The 17,998-nt window shown below is 32.0% G+C and overlaps 1 protein-coding gene and 1 pseudogene across 1 annotated transcript; both read left to right on the top strand.

Moving 5' to 3' along the window:
• Positions 1–7,047: 7,047 nt before the first annotated feature.
• Positions 7,048–8,066, top strand: LOC149161482 (cinnamoyl-CoA reductase 1-like). Its single transcript, XM_089434893.1, has 4 exons — positions 7,048–7,186; positions 7,293–7,480; positions 7,605–7,790; positions 7,896–8,066. Exons 1-4 carry the CDS (start codon positions 7,048–7,050, stop codon positions 8,064–8,066), a joined length of 684 nt encoding a protein of 227 aa, XP_089291019.1.
• A 1,621-nt stretch (positions 8,067–9,687) lies between these two features.
• On the top strand, positions 9,688–10,814 carry LOC149161481 (cinnamoyl-CoA reductase 2 pseudogene; annotated as a pseudogene).
• The last annotated feature ends 7,184 nt before the right edge of the window (positions 10,815–17,998 follow it).

Raw genomic sequence — 17,998 nt, 5'->3', positions numbered from 1 at the left:
TATTTTCAAAGATACTAGTGTTAAAGTGGCGGGGAGGGCCAATTACAAGTTACCATAGAAATTCTCAACAAAACCAGCGAAGGACGAGGTCTTTTCTCTCTCCTTAGAGGGATACATGGCAGATAAAAGTTAGTTTCGATAAAGGATACGTGTTTAAAAGCGATAAGCTACATGGCATAGGGTGAACTTCATGCAAAACCATTAAGATAAGGTTTCATTATTATAACAACAACCCAATATGGAAGTGACAAGTGGCAAGTGTCATGTCGTATGGAGAGAAATGTGATAGGGCCAAGCACGAAAGAGCTCATCCTATCGGAGATCGACAATCATAACCCGCGAACATCACACCGTCAAAATGGTATATTCCTTGAAGGTAGACGAATCTGCTAAAATGTCAGGAGGAAGAACCTTACCATAAAAATCCCATCATCTTAAATATTGGAATGAGTTGATATATGGGTTGTTTTTGTCACGTGGGATTAGTTTGAAGGATTTGAAATTTTTTGGTGATCTTCTCCACCCGGATTCTGTTTTGTTAAAGTGGCATGTTTGGTAGATATCATAGGTCTTGTTTAGCCATATATTTTTTACCAAATTTGAACATATACTTCTATTTGTGTTCAATATTCTCAATTTTTATTTCGTTATAAGTATCATAATTTTTTCTCAGATTTATTATTAGAAAATTGTTTTTAAAACATTATTTTTAGTTCAATTTTATAGCTGCAGGATTTGCCTGGATGGTTAAAAGTTGCCTGACAAAAAAAAATTCAACAAATATTGCAGAATCAATGTTTAAATCATGTTTTTTTATGGTCGAAATGGGTTGAGCACCATAAAAAACCTCTCGGTACCCAAAATCTTGAAATTTGACAACTATAACATAGATTTACAAAAATCTCTGCTAGAATTTATCAAAATATTGTCATAATTCTATGATTTTCATAGCAAAAAAAACAATCTAATACTTCAATTATATATATATATATATATATATAATGTTTAAAAAAACATAATTTTCTAACCATAATTGTGACAACAAGAAGCTTATAATGAAAGAAAAATTTATATATATACATATACATATACATATACATACATATATATATATATATATATATATATATATATATATATATATATATATATATATATATATATATATAATTATAATTATATAATTTTTCTTTCATTATAATCTTCTTGTTGTCACAAATATGGTTAGAAAATTATGTTTTTTAAAACTTTTTTCAAAAAAAAATTAAAAGAGTTTGATTAAATAAAATTTTATATGTATCTCATTTGTAAAGCAATATATTTCATTTGTATAATGATACAAGCAATGAAATTTGGGATCAAATTTTATGAGCACCAACTTCTAGTGTCACTTTGTTTCTTTCTTTTAAAAATGTATGTCTTTTTTATTAGTGTGACTGTGTTTCCGTCTTTTAAAAATGTAGGTCTTTGTATGGAATATGTACAATTATAATTGCAATTAATTTTTATGTCACTAAATTTTGAATTATAATTTGTTTCTTTATTTAAAAAAAAATCTTGAAAAAATACAATAAATATTATTAAAAAAGATAATCTTATCTTACTATATATCAATATAAATCATATTTACAATAAAATTAATATTGTTAATGATATTTTTTTTTAAAATAATAATATTTATAATTAAAATTGTCAAATAATAATAAATATAATAATCTCTCACTCAATAATAACAACTACATCCTTTAGCATCATTTATATCACTTTTAAAATTAATAGTATTCTAGATCAATATTTGAAAAAATCACAATATATCTCCTTTGATAACTTATATATTATTTTGAAATTAATATTATTAAAAAAAACACAAAATCTATGTATAAATGAATAGTTAACTAAAAATAAGTGTAAAATAATAATTGTTCTGCAGGGTATAAATTTGACGTAATTTGTTTTATAATGAGTTTACTTTTTAAATTTTTTTCCAAATTTGTTTTTTTATTTTTTATCTATCTTTAAATATGATGTATAATGTGTTTTTTTGAATAAAAAAAATATAATTTATTAGTATAGTTCGTATATTTTTAGTTCTTGCTTCACCACAAAATAAGTTTCAAACAAGTAATATCATAGATGTATTTGTTTTATATTACTTTAAAAGGATCAAACAAATTCAACCATGTTCATTCCTAATGTCAAACTAGTCAAATATTTGGTATGGCAATGTATCGTTCAAATGTTGTACATAATATGCTAAACCATTCTCTAAAAAAAATTAATTAACTTGGTCAAACCCATTAAATATAATGTATTTTGAAGAGGAAATAAATCTTAGCTTACAATTTGATGAGTTAGATTTAAGGAGGACCTTATAACTAATAACACAATATTGAAGTCACTTTTAACTAAGAATTTGGGAGGATTCTAGTAATTAAAGAACTAACCAACATAGGTCTATTTTAAATATAGATCTAACATGAGCCAAGAGGGATCCAATTTCTTCACATGCAATTTCTTTTATGAGCGGAAATTATTTAAATGTTTTGTATAGTTGTTTAATTTTTTTAATTTTTTAGATTTAAAAAAAAATTATTTTAGCTGACATGAACAAAATTTCAACTTTGATGACAGGCGGACATGCTTACATATCATACTGGGTTGTAGAATGAGCCTCTCGACTCAATAATATGTAGACATGGATTTTGAAGAAATTCATAATCTTCCGAGGATCCTAATACCTAAAAGGCACACATCCAGTTGTGTTTAGATGTAAGTTTGAATGCATTAACATCATAGCCTTAGTAAAACACAATTGAGATTTCCATATCCAACCACAAAATATTTATTTTTCCTAATCAAACTAACAAATAGACCCATTTTATAAAAACTGAGATCTATTACCAATGTGCCAACACTAAAGAAACTACATAAAACTGTCAAAACCAAACAAAAAAGTAAAGTTTCAAGTACATAAAGAAGGAAAGTTGATTAATGTTTTATATAGAATACCAATGGCCCATGGGTGTCGACATGTCATGTGAGTGTCAATATTTAAGCCTTATGCTTCATTGTTCATGGTCAATTCTTAAGTGTGTACAATGTAGGATCCCATGGTGTGACTAAAGACACAACAAAAATTTTGTAATAAGTTCAAAGATCCACTATGAATAAATCTATGTTTATCTTAAAGTCTCAGTATTATGGGTGTTGTATAGTGTAGTGTCTATCTTAGAATCTCAACCAACAAAACCATTAACTTTTTTTTTTGTTTTTGACAAATTTATTTAAAATTACTATATATATTAATAATTTTGTCATTAAATCCCCCGTGGGTACTTAGGTTAGTCTTAACTAGAAAAAAGAAAAAATATGTCATTTCATAATTTTTTAAAATATAAAAGTTTTTCTTTCATTATAGGCTTCTTGTTGTTAGATTATGGTTAAAAAATAATGTTTTTTTAAACATTTTTTTCTTAAAAAAAATTCAAAACAGTTTGCTTGGATAAAATTATATATGTATCTCATTTGTAAAACAATATATTTCATTAGTATAATGATACAAGCAATGAAATTTCAGATCAAAGTCTATGATCCACACCATCTTAGTGTTACTGTGCTTCTTTCTTTTAAAAATGTATGTCTTTGTCTAGGATATGTATGATTATAATTGTAATTAATTTTATGTCATTGAATCTTGAATTATAATTTGTTTCTTCACCCCTGTGAGCATTTACGACTACCTCTCATGGAAATGGTCATAGATGAATGACTTACTTGACACAGTTGAATCCCAAAAAATGATATCTAATATAATGCACTGCGAAACCCCCCAATACTTGAATTAAAAAAACAATCTTAATGTTTTATTTTAATGTGAAAAAATAATATAAATATTATTAAATAAATAATCTTTACTATTAATCGACTATATCAATATACATAATATTTTTAATGATAATTTAAAAAAAAACTAATAAAATTAGAATAATTAACTATTAATAAATATAATAATTTCTCACTCAATAATAACAACTAAATTTAAATATTAGAAATATTTTCAAAAAAAATCACATTAGAAAATTTAATCAAATTTCTTCCAAAAATCACGAAAATTTGAATTCGAATAACAACGAAATCTTTTAGTATCATTTATATCACTTTTAAAATTAATAATATTCAAATAAATATTTGAAAAAACTCAAAATATATCTCTTTTGATACCTTGTATATTATTTTGATATTAATATTATTGAAAATAAATCTTCTGAAAAACCAAAAATCTATCCATCAATCAATAGTCAACTAAATGTAACAATTAGTGATTAAATAATAATTTTTTTCTCTTTCAATGAATAGCCGACTAAAAATTAGTGACTAGATAATAAGTGTTGTCTCTATCAATGAATAGCCGGCTAAAAATAAGTGTAACAATTAGTGACTAAGTGTAACAATTTGACGCGCAAAACAATTCATTAAGTAATATTTTTATAATGAGTTTTTTTTTAAATTGTCTTCCAAATTTGTTTTTATTTTTACTCATTTTTAAAATATTATGTATAAATCTTCGCGCAAAACAATTCATTAAGTAATACTTTTATAATGAGTTTTTTTTTAAATTGTCTTCCAATTTTGTTACTCATTTTTAAAATATCATGTATAAATTTGACTTGCAAAACAATTCATTAAGTAATATTTTTATAATGAGGTTTTTTTAAATTGTCTTCTAAATTTGTTTTTTTTTATTTTTACTCATTTTTAAAATACTGCGTTTTTTTTAATTTTTGTTGTAAAGGTAAAAAATTGTTTTTTATTTTTACTTATTTTTAAAGTATTATGTATAATGTGGTTTTTTGTGTGTTGTAAATGTAAAAATATTTTTTGTCAATATAAATCTTATGTTTTTAGTTTTTATTTGACCATAAAATAAGCTTCAAGCAATATTGTAGATGTATATGTTTTATATTATTTTAAGAAGATTAAACAAATTCAATGATGTTTATTTCTAAAAATAAATTAGTCAAATATTTTGTATGGCTATGTATCGTTTAAATGTTGTACAAAATATGTTAAATTATTCTCTAAAAAACATCAATTAGTTTGTTCAAACGCATTAAATATAATGTGTTTTGAAGAGGAAATCAATCTTAGCTTACAATTTAATGAGTTGGATTTAAGGATGACATTATAAATAATAACACATGGCTGAAGCCACTTTTAAATAAGAATTTGGGAGGATTATAATTATTAAAGTACTAACGAGCATATATTCCTTTTAAATAAGGATCTAACATGAGCTTAGAGGGATCTAATTTTGTCAAGTACAAATTTTTTTACGAGAAGGCATGGGCAAAATTTCAACTTTCATGATAGACGAACATCCTTGCACATCATATTAGGGTGTAGAATGAGCCTCTCCCCTCAATGATCCTCTCGACTCAATAATATGTAGACATGGATTTTGATGAAATTCATAATCATCTGAGGAGGCTAACACCTAAAAGGCACAAACCCGTGTTTACATTTAAGTGTGAATGTATTAACATGATAGCCTTAGTAACCACACATTTGATATTTCCATATCCGACCACAAAATTTATTTGTTTTCTAATCAAACTAACAAATAGACCCATTTTATAAAAACTAAGATCTATCACCAATGTACCAACGCTAAAGAAACTACATAAAACTCTCAAAATCAAACAAAAATGTAATGTTTCAAGTACATAAAAAGGAAAGGGGATTAGTGTTTTTTTTAGAATACCAATGGCTCATGGGTGTGGACATGTCATGTGAGTGTCAACCTTTAAGCGGCAGGCGTCAATGTTCATGCTCTATGCTTAAGTGTGTAGAATATAGGATCACATGGTGTGACTAAAGACTCAGCAAGATTTTTTTAATAAGTTCAAAGATCCACTATGAATAAGTATATGTTTATCTTGAAGTGTCATCTCAAAGTCTTAGTCTTACGAGTGTTGAACAATGCGGTGCCTATCTTGAAATCTCAACAGACAAAATCATTAACTTCTTTTGTTTTCTACAAATTTATTTGAAATTGTTTATATAAGAATAATTTTGTCATTAAATATTTTCTTGAAATATAAAAATTAAATAATTCTTTGAAATAAAAAAATGAATTTAGTGTTTGAGAAATTTGGAATTGCCCGGGCTATCAAAAGTGGCTGGAATGCGGGTAAAATAAATTCAAAAAATCTTGTAGAGGTAGTGTTCGAATCATGTTTTTGATGGTGGAAATAGATTTAACACCATAAAAAACTTCTAAAACACCTAAAATTATGAAGTTTGATAACTTTTACTTAGATTTACAAAAATTCCTACTGGATTTTGAAATAAAGACTAACCCTTATACATATTAGCTTAGTGGATTTATTACAATAAATACATTATACTTTATTTTGCCTTCGGCTTTTTTTCTCCTTGTACTTGTGTTTCCCTTCTCTTTGTGACATTGGCATCTTCTCTTTCCTTGTCCCATTCTTACTTTAAATATTCTTTCCCATCACACGGGCATCTTCTCTTTCCTTGTCCTATTCTCTATGATGTCCTTTTCTTACTTTAAATATTCTTTCCCATTATTTCTTCTTTCTTGGCTTTTGCCATTTTCTTTTTTGTTTTTGCATATCGTACATCTTCAGAACCCTGGCGATTCACGAATCACGTCAATAGAGTACTGGCTGAAGTATATTCTAGTATTTTCTAGCGTTTGGGCGCGCCAAAATCGGTTGTATGGCCGCGAAGAAATCGGAGTAAAGATTTGAAATTTTACAAAACCTGCCAATGGCAATGAAGTGAGTGACGATTACTACCATGAAATTTTCTCTTCACTGCCCTTCCACGGACGGCTGAAATTTCATGGCTATTCCTATGACGGTAGATGTGGCTTACTGAAATTTTCTCTCGCCTAACCCTCCAGGAAGCGTTAAAAAGGGTACATCTCCATTTCATTTCCACGAATCATTGTGCTACTTATCTGATTCATCTCTGAGTTTCGGACTTCAGCTTCTCACACAAACCATGATATCAGATGAAATGAAGCCGAATGAGAATGAGAAAAGAAATGAAATAGTTTGCGTGACAGGGGCAGGCGGTTTCATTGCTTCATGGCTTATCAAGTTTCTCCTCACCAAAGGCTATATTGTCAGAGGAGCAGTTCGCACCAACCCAGCTGGTATATCCGCTAATTGCCAGTTTTCTTACCACATCACCTAAATTAATTATATCATTTGTTGGAACATGTATGTGGATATATGCTCTTACGTCATATCTGGAAGTAGAGTTTCTGAAGAGATTTGACATGACTGTAGATGATGGGTGGAAATATGAGCATTTGAGAGAGTTGGAAGGAGCAAAGGAGAGGCTTGAGCTTGTCAAAGCTGATATTCTTGATTACCACAGCTTGCTTACTGTTATTCGAGGTTGCCATGGTGTCTTTCACATGGCTGCCGTTATCAACAACGACCCTGTAATTACTTCGTCTCCTCTTTCAATTCTCGTCATAATTTCAATTCCATGCCCTTGATTTCAGCTGAAACGATTCTGATACCATTAGATATTGTTGATCATTGTTTTATAACTAATGAAAGCAGGATAAAGTTATAGAGCCGGCGACGGAAGGGACGAGGAATGTGATGGAGGCTTGCGCAGAAACAGGGGTCAAGCGCGTTGTCTTTACGTCTTCTATCGGTGCAGTTTACATGAATCCTCACAGAGAACCACTTGCCATAGTCAATGATGACTGCTGGAGCGATTTGGACTACTGCATACAGACCAAGGTATTAATTAACAGCAGTTCTTTTATCAATTATGACAGATAGAGGTTGAATCGTCTTATGCAAACCATGGAATGATAACTTATTGGACTCTCTCATGCATTACAGAATTGGTATTGCTATGCAAAAACTTTGGCTGAGAAATCCGCATGGGAGATTGCCGAGAGAAGGAATTTAGAACTGGTGGTGATTAATCCAGGCCTGGTTTTAGGTCCCTTGTTGCAGAGCGCCATGAACGCCAGCACTGGTCATATTATGAAATACTTGACAGGTGGGTAATTTTTATAATTTATGCACATGTTAAATTCATTTCGTTAGTAATTTGCATAGATGGCTATTAATGATTTAATTATTATTCATAAATCTCCTTTGACTTATAAACTTATAAAGTAAGCTAGTGTCTACCATGTTTTAATAATATTAATTTAATGGTCTGAATCATAATCAATTATCATGTTCATTGTCTCGTCAAAAACAATCATGATAAATCAGGTTTATTTTAAGATTTATAATATTTATTTTAAGCTTTATATACTTTAGGATTATAATATTAATATTTAAAATTTAACATTATTCCTTTAAGTTTTACTATTAATTTTTTAGGTATATTAATAATTTTAGTTCATAATATCAATGGATTAATACTATAAATTTAAGGGAATATAAACCCTAAGATTTTTAGTAATAATTTTTTGAAATAATATTATTCTTTATGTTTATAATTTTTTAGGATTTTAGTATTAAAATCTTGAATTTGTTATGCTCTTGGGTTTACAATATCAATCTATTGAATCTATTGTGTTAATAGTATTCCCTCGTCTGTATAATCTCTTAATGTATTAGTATTAACCTAATGGATTTATTATTCTTTTGGGTTCATAATATCAATTTCTAAAATTTAGATTAATGTAAAATTCATATTCTTACTGTTCATATTTATATTACATAATTTCAAATTAAACAATTATAAATAACATTTAATATTAAATAATAATTATTTTTTTTCTCGGTAAAAAGACTAATCTATTAAATATGTACATAGTTCAAAATTACATCAGGTGAAACCAGTATGCTTTTTCCCTCGCAGGTCACCAGACAGAGACCAAGAGTGAGATTGACAGAAACCAAGACATAGTCCAACACTGTAAGCCCGCGCACGGGCAGTAAACTGAAATACCAAGGTTGACCATGGACGTAGGCCCGCGCAGGGGCATTAGACAAAAAGGGTGCCTACCAATCCCTCCCGTGCAGGGGAGACGACTCTTGCCCACAACAGTAGCACAAAATACATAACAGCTATAACAACCCAGAAAACGCCAACTGAACACATAACAAAACAGAAAACGATAACTGAACCTTGAGCGACCTGGCGAAGCTTGAGCTCTGGCGTCGTCATTCGTCCAGTTTGTCCGGTTGCTCTTCCACAATTGGGCACCACCCATAGTATTCCCGCTCAACTTCAGTTGGAGAGGTCGCTGCCTCATCCCCAATTTCCGCCCTTGGAGCATTCTGGGTATGCTTGGCTTTTTCCGGGTCCGTAGCTGGGACCTTTGCTTCCTGCTCCATCTCAGCTGTCGGAGCCTGCTCTGCTTCCCCTGGGTTGTCTTGCGTCCTTTGCCCCTGAACATCCATGGGGTCATCATCATCTCGAGGATTCTCGATAAACAGAATGGAAACATGCGCGCTGATTCTTGGGTTATTCGGTGAGCTGGTGAAATTGAAGATGGTGGAACCAAAAGCTGGCAAGGTGGCCGAGCGTGAAGCCCCTGTATCCATGAATTGGCCGGAGTGAAGGGAGGTGGCTCCAATGGAGCTGGCAAGGTTGCAGTGGCAACAATGACTAGCACTGTCCCTTTCAGGTCTGCGTGAGCCCCCTCCTCTGGATGAGCCTCGACAGCGTATGCTAGCATATGCTGTCGAGGTCTCACCATTGTGGGATGAGAATTCCAACAAATTACCAGATGAACCAGACTATCAGCAACCTCAACCTCGTGATGGACCCTTCCGTCTGAGAATGGACCGATTAAATAATAATTATTAATTATAATGATAATAATAATATTTTGTTGTAATAATGTTTTTTTGTAAATAGAAATGATATATTTATCAATAATAGATATACATAAAACTATTTAATTATATCAATTATATTTTTAATATGCAAACTATCTAGTTATATCAATCACATTAATATTTTTAATATATAAATTACTTAATTATATCATTCACATTAATATTTTTAATATGCAAACTATCTAATTATATCAATCACATTAATATTTTTAATATATAAATTACCTAATTTTATCATCACATTAATATTTTTAATAGGTAAACTATCTAATTAATATATTTAATATAATTATGCTAATCTTTAATATAATTATGCTACAGTGTATATTATAATTATTTCTTTAATAATTTGTATGGATAACTATTAATAATTTAATTAATACTCATAAAATTTGAATAGATGGCTATTAGTGATTTAATTAATATTGATTTGAATAGATGGCTATTAGTGATTTAATTAATATTGATAAATCTTGTTGTTGATGATCAGGTTCAGCAAAGACGTACGCCAACTTAACACAGGTATATGTAGACGTGAGGGACGTGGCAAAGGCTCACATTTTAGTTTATGAAACAGCCTCGACCACTGGGCAAAGATTTCTGTGCACCGAATGCAGCCTCCATCGAAGAGACCTGGTCCACATGTTGGCTAAACAGTGCCCTCGCTGTTCCCACCCTACCAGGTACGTACAGACACTGAACTCTCACATAAGTCATATTTGACTTCGTTTCTGCTCAAACTATGATATATTTAGAAAAATAGAAAATAAATGAAACCAACTTCATTCAAGCAGGTGTTCAGACGAGAAAAATACAGTGAACCAGCCATACAAGTTCTCTAATCAAAAGCTGAAGGATCTGGGGTTTTCGTTTACGCCTATGAACCAGTGCATAGCAGACGCAGTGGCTAGCTTACACAACAGGGGCTTTCTTGAGCATCACCTTGGAGGATAGGCTGATAGCGTGGACAGCCTTCGGTCACTCGCTGGATGTCAGAATCGTTGGAGTCATCGTCTTATTTCATCTTTGACAGTAGTAGCCTCTTATTAAATTCAAACTTTTACATTATCTCATATATATATATATATATATAAAGATTGGGGGGTTGTTAATTCACGGCAAGGGTTAACTAGCCTGTCATAGGGCATTAAATGCCTGCTCAGCTACAAGCTTGTTAGCCATATAATACCAGGTGGGGATGGATTGTTCGGAAAGTCACCATGAGCGTATTATATATACCTAACGAGCTTACAGCTGAGCAAGCATTTAATGCCCTATAACAAACTCGTTAGCCTTATTTAAATTGAAATTTTTGATTTTATATATAAATATGAGTGCTTTCCTTGATTCACCAAGATAAAGTTAAATTTTATCCTTCTGATTGACAAGCGATTCTCTTATTAAATTCAAATTTTATATTTCTCTATATATAAATATTACTTGTGGTTGTTCATTAATTATGAAATGGTATATATTTTTTACCGGATAGTTATGATAATGATTAATGTTTTTTAAGACTAATATTGTTTATAGGATTTCACGAAAAGAAAAAGAAAAACAAAAAAGAAAAAAAGAATTTAATTTAATTAAGATTTTTCAAAATCATATTTTTGATAAAAAGAAGGGAAAAAAGAACTCCAAAATGGCTATAGTTGGATTAAGTTAATAAGTCAAGAGGATTGGAAGTGTGGCAGATGTTAGGGAATTGAGAACGAATGTGAGTAAGAGTAGGGCAGCCTAAAAGGAAGTGTTTTTCATCTTCCACTCTCTTAAAATTTGACACATTCTATGGGAATCTTGGGAGTAGACCATCGTCCAATTTCACTTCAAAGCTCATGAGAATTAGTTATTATCCTAGGGATGTTCATTTTTTTTCTTAGTGCTGGTCAACACAGAGAGATAATTCTTGTTATAAAATGTGGGGTTGATCACCTCCTTATAGTATCTTAGCTTCATTTTACCCTCCAGCTCCTTATCATTCCACAAATTGTCCTTAAAATTCGAGGTAATAGAATCTTTAACACTATCTTTAATAGGAGTATTGATATCTTGAGCAATTATTTCCTAGCATTCATGTTTTAATGAGAAAGAGGGGAAGGAATACCAATAAGAATGGATGAACATATAGTGTAGCACACATAATGATAGACAATGATAACTTTGCTAAGAGGTGTGTTACTGTTCGATTTATTTTCATTTGATTATTATTGCATTATACAACTCTATGTTTTTTTGGCTACATTTTCTACTGTACTCTCTCATATTAAACATTGTATGGAATAATGAAAACAAAAATATATGCATATAGGGAACATTACAGAACAATGTTTTTGTTCCCTACCCCGCACAATCATTCTTTTACACAAAAGAGACACTTCACTTAATATTGTATAAGACTGGGAATAAAATCACCACCATTCTACACTTCATATGAAAAAACAAATGTAAAGTTTTCAATATTCTTGCACCAATATCTCTTGAATAGTTCTCCATGAGTACTTCCTCTTTGGAAAGACTTGTCACTCCACAACTTGCTTCATCTCCTTTGAATTCTATTAGTATTAATTAATTATGTATATGGAGACTAATTAATTAGTTATGTTCTTCCCGAGTCTGCTTTACTCGATACAATCATTTTTCCCACACTTCCTACACATTTGTTCTCTGTACAACAAAATAATAACAATTACCAATTTTGGCATCTTTGGACTCTTTAAGCACCCTAAATAGTGTATAGTTGTTACTTATTTCACAACTCTACACAATAATATAAGTCATCATATGATCTTAATTTAAAACGTGATATTCTCCTAACACTTCCTCTTGCTAGGTAAATTTATCCTACAATGTTAAGTTAACCTTGTGCAGAATTTGAAGGAAAAAATATTGACTCGATATAGTCCTTACTACCGCACTTCATGTACACCCTTTCTCCCGCACTTCCCACACACCCTTTTTCGACACAACAAAATAATAACAGTTAGCCCCCGCCCCCCTCTTTAGCCTTATGCGGAGTGCGGAGGAAGAAAACTTGACTCAATATATTCCTTGCTCCTACACTTCTGGTATGCCATTTCTCTCGCACTTGTTGAACATCCTTTCTCTCACACTTGATGCATGCTCATTCTCTCACACTTCAACTAGAAACTTGGATAAGTGGATAAATGGACAAATCTATGAGAAAATGGCATTCATTGTTCTCAACGTGGATAAGCATTCATTATGTGGAAACAACTCAATAAACCTGTCATTGTATGCAAAAGAGCTTCATTGCGGAACTGATATGTAATATTGGTCAGTATTGCTTTATATAAATTTTGACACTCCACACAATGTATCAATCTGCCCAAGGAATATTCTAATTTTTTGGGCTTAGTATTCCTGAGTAAATGCCTAATATGAATTTTTGAATTCTGGAAAATGCACGAAATTGCACTTTTACATCCATTCCCCTATGCACAAATAAATTCATATCTAATATTGATTAGTATTTAATTTCCAAAATCGACACAATGGATGAATTTTCACTACCACATACATTCCCCTCCACACAAATAAACTGATATATAATATTGCTCAGTATTTTCTCAATATATGATATATAATATTGATCGGTAATTCCTCAGTATGGTTTTCGTTGTACGGAGTACAGAGATGAAAACATGAAAATAACAATAGATTATCGAAATACATACACAAAAAAGTGCAAATCATGTAAAAAGAAGCATGTCCTTAATCTGCAACTCTGCACTTCAAACAATTTATCAAAAATTCTAAGACATTTTTCTCATGTGTCACATGTGTGGAATGCAGAAGTGCAAACAGAACAATGCAAATTCATCTTCCATTGCGTACAATGCATAATGTTGAATGTGAACGTGACAATAAAAATTGATATGTAATATTGCTCAGTGTTTGCTCGATATGAATCTCGACACTCCACACAATTTATCAATCTACAAAACAAATTTTATGATCTTAGTATTCCTCAATATATACTTAATATAAATTTCAGAACTCCACATAATCGACAAAATTTCACTTCCTCATACATTCCCCTCTGCACAACTAAACTAACATATAATATTTCTCACCAAAGAAACTTATTGTCGAGCTCCTCACCAACGAGTTTCTCTACACCCCTGCCTAAAATGCACAGGATAAACTCTTTTATAAAGTGTACATTACTCACTTCCTAATGCAAATATCATATTTTAATATAAATTAATTCGTTGTTGTAAGGCTTCTCATAACTAGAGAAGCTTATGTTGAGCCCTGTACCAATCAATTTTCTCCACACTTCCGCATAAAATACATTGGCTAAAATCTTTTATAAAGTGTACATTGCTCACTCCCCAATGAAAATATCATGTTTTAATATAAATGAACTTCTCTAGAGTCTTAATTCTATTTTACATTAACTTCTTAAATGCAAGTTATAATTTTGCATGCCTACCTAGGATTTTATTTATACTACTACCAAGCTTCTATTCTTCACTAGTTTTGTAACACGCTACCCCACATTTACCTACTTTACAAGCCCACCTGGGTAAATATGAACTGACTTGCCACTATGACATGACCTAACCTCCTAGTTCTCGTTAAGGAAGTGGGGCCTAAAACTGAGACTTAATAACCTTCCTTAGGAATCGTAAATCACTCATAGGTTGAACAACCACCCCAGGTTACCAATCCTGAAGCTAGAACCCTTTTTCTTTGACCTAGACCTATAACCGCACCCTTGACACTACTTGCATACAGTTGTGAGCCTCTAACCATACTCACAAGGCTTTATCCATGTAGTTATGACCTCAAATCCTTAGTTTTGTGCCCGTGGTCTTGAGATCTGAGCCAGTTTTATAGGATAGTCTCCAGACGACTTCCCAAAACATTCTGTAACTTTCCAGAATCATATTTCTCATAATGAAAATCCTAATAATTCAAACTTGAAGTCATAAGTTGACATAGAATCACTAGAACATACTAGGCATTTCGTTAAACATATGGTAAACATGTGAGTTATAGTTCATGAATGCATATATGAGTCTAAATCTATGTTCTTTAGCTGAAAATAATCGAGAAGGTCGAATGCCCTCTCAAGTAGCTGTAAAAACACTTGGTAACCCATGCATTCAACAACCACTCATTAAATTATCAAATCATAATACGACCCATAGCTAGAGAACATCTTAAATCAAGCTTATAACTAATATATAACCATAATATTAACCATGAGAAAATAACCATCAAAGAAATATAATAATAGGTACAAATTCTCATAGAGTACAATAGAAAAACTCTATTATCAACTTATGTAAAAGACAACCAAGTTAGGGATTTCCATGTACCAGCTGACCATAGGTTGAGTTGAACCAAATCTTTCATTCATCCAATCACCTCGGTGCCATATTCCAAGCATGAATGTCTGATCTCACGGGATAAAACAATATATAAAAAACTAAGGGTATCCATAGGTTAAACCACCTCCACTCTCAAACTAAATTGATCTCGCCAAAACCGGTCAAGATATCACAAAACCAAAACAAGCTTAAATGCCTCAGCATTTCTTCACCATACCTTGATGAATTTTCCAGTCTCCACCCACCTGTTGAGGGTTTCCTAGAGAAAACCATCTCCACCCCCAACCCTTGGGAATTTTCTTGACCCCACCTCACCCGCTTCCAAAACTTTCTAGAAATCCAAAGTTCGACCAAGAATGAATCCCATCGCACCATGGCTATATAAGAAATGGAAAGGAAACTGGAACCACTATCGAACCCCAAAAAACCCATGCCAATGACAATAAATGAACCAAATAAAAAAATTCATGTACCATGCATTCACACATCAACTAGGAAATCAAACATAAAACCTGTTATCTACAAAATCTTCATGCTAAAGTTGTTGATCTAACCATCTCCTTGCATTCCTTGCTTGTCATTTTATTTCCTTTTCCCTTCCCTTGCTTGCTTTCCTGCTTTATCCTCTTGGTTCTCTCTCTCTCTCAACTAATTCCAAAACATAACTGACAAAAGTTAAGCCAACAAAAGTTGTGAATTGGTTCTTTGAATCCTTTTTATTATTGTTGTCTCTATTTTTCTTCATTTTCCTTAATTTTCCTCCCAATTTCCTTAGCATGAAAATCTATGTCTCTTCACCCCCCTTTTCACTTATTTTCCTTTATTTCTCATAAATAAATGCCAATTAATGCCTATTTTCCTTTGCCAATGTCTTTACCAATTTATATAGGCATTAATAAATCGAAAGTGATGCCAACTATAATGCTTTTCCCAACACATCTTGGAATATGTGTGCCATGTCCTTAGTCTTATTTTTCCTTTATTAACCTTTATTACATGAACTTTTAACTTGGGGATGTTACAAAACCCTCCCCCTTGGGGGAACACCACCTCGGTGTTCTATGACACCTATGGTCAACAAAATGGTGAAATAAAGTATACTGCCTCTGGAGCTTTAACATATCTCGCTACAATATTTACAATGACAAGTACTGCAAATCATGACCAACTTGACAAATATGACAATAATACAAATTAATGGGGTTTGATAACATAACCCAAAGGGGTATCTACAATCATACCCATCTATACATACATATACCCAAACTCATTTGCTTGACCAAGAAAATAATGAAGGATGCAAAGTCCACACTTGATCATCCATCTCCCATGTAGCTTCATCAGGCTCAAAGTGTTTCCACTACACTTTAAGTTTCTTTATTCATTGGTTTCGGAGCATGGGATGTTTCCAATGCAATATGTATTATGGTTCTAAATGAAATTCTCCCTTTCATTCCACCTGCAATACATATGAGTCAATAGCATGATCATGATCCTGTACATATCTCTTAAGCAATGAAGCATGGAATACATCATGGAATTTCAATGCCAAAGGTAGTGCATGTCGGTAGGCTACTGGTCCAATCCTCTCAAGGATCTCGAAAGGTTTGCAATAGTGAGGTTCCATCTTGTCAGATGTCCCAATCCTCAAGGAGCTCCTCTTGGGATTGATGAGAAAGTACACATGGTCCCCAACCTGAAACTCCATAAATTCCCTGTGTTGATCTACGTAACTCTTCTGCCTATCTTGTGCTAGCTTAAAATTCCTCTTAATAACCTGCATTTCCTACTCCATATTTGCCAACATATTTGGTCCAATCAATAAATGGTTCCATGGATCACTCCAACTGATGAGAGTATTACAACTCCGCCCGTGAACAACCTAAAAAAGACTCATGTTCAAGGATTCCCGAAACCCATTATTATATGTAAACTCTAGTAGTGGAAGATACTCTTCCCACTTTTTTTTTTGATGCGTGACATATGTACTCAACATGTCCTTAAGAATCGTGTTGACCCTCTATGTCTGTCCACATGTATGCGGATGATAGTTTGTACAAAACGTCGACATTGTCCCCAAACTTGAAAACAACTCTTTCAAAAACTTGGAAGTGAAATTGGCATCTTTGTCTTATATGATCTCCTTTAGAACACCATCTAATCTCACTATCTTTGTGACGAAAACCTGAGCTACCTCGTTGGCTGAATTAGTAGACTTAACTCCAATGAAGTGAGATACCTTACTTAACCTGTCAACCACAACCATGATGGAATCATGCTACTTCGATGTCCTTGGAAAAAATGTAATGAATTCCATGGAAATGACCTCACATTTCCACTTTAGAATCATAATTTGCTATAATAAATCACTTGGATGCGTACACTCTGAATTTACCTGCTAAAAATCCAAAAATCTAGCAACAAACTTAGCCACCTCTCTCTTCAAGTTCAGCCAATGGTATAAATTCTTAACTACTGCAATTTCTTCTGATATCTTTGGTGACCTGAATACGACTTCACATGAAACTCCCTCAATATAAGCTTCTTGAGCTTAGTGTCATTTGGCACATAAATCTTGTTCCTAAATTAGACCAAGCCATTTTCTGTGAGATGATATTCCTCATCCCTATCACCTTTACTTTGTTATTGCAACATGCGCTTTAGTTGATGGTACCTGTCATCATGCTATCATGTCTACAAGATCAACTCTTGTAAATCTGTCTCATAAAAATTCACCGATGTGATGTGATTTGAGGAGATTTGCAATAGGATTATCGC

Source organism: Pinus tabuliformis, chromosome 5_2 (genome assembly GCF_031772625.1).
Source record: "Pinus tabuliformis cultivar Carrire ecotype Pingquan chromosome 5_2, CPIR1, whole genome shotgun sequence".
NCBI classification, from domain to species: domain Eukaryota; kingdom Viridiplantae; phylum Streptophyta; class Pinopsida; order Pinales; family Pinaceae; genus Pinus; species Pinus tabuliformis.
The sequence above is the reverse complement of the archived record's forward strand: the minus strand, read 5'-3'. Positions and strand labels throughout refer to the sequence as shown.

Coding starts and splice junctions, on each gene's coding strand:
- LOC149161482 (XM_089434893.1), top strand. CDS start 7,048: ATGAAGCCGAATGAGAATGAGAAAAGAAATGAAATAGTTTGCGTGACA. Junction 7,187..7,292: donor AGTTCGCACCAACCCAGCTG/GTATATCCGCTA, acceptor ATCTGGAAGTAG/AGTTTCTGAAGAGATTTGAC. Junction 7,791..7,895: donor ACTACTGCATACAGACCAAG/GTATTAATTAAC, acceptor CATGCATTACAG/AATTGGTATTGCTATGCAAA.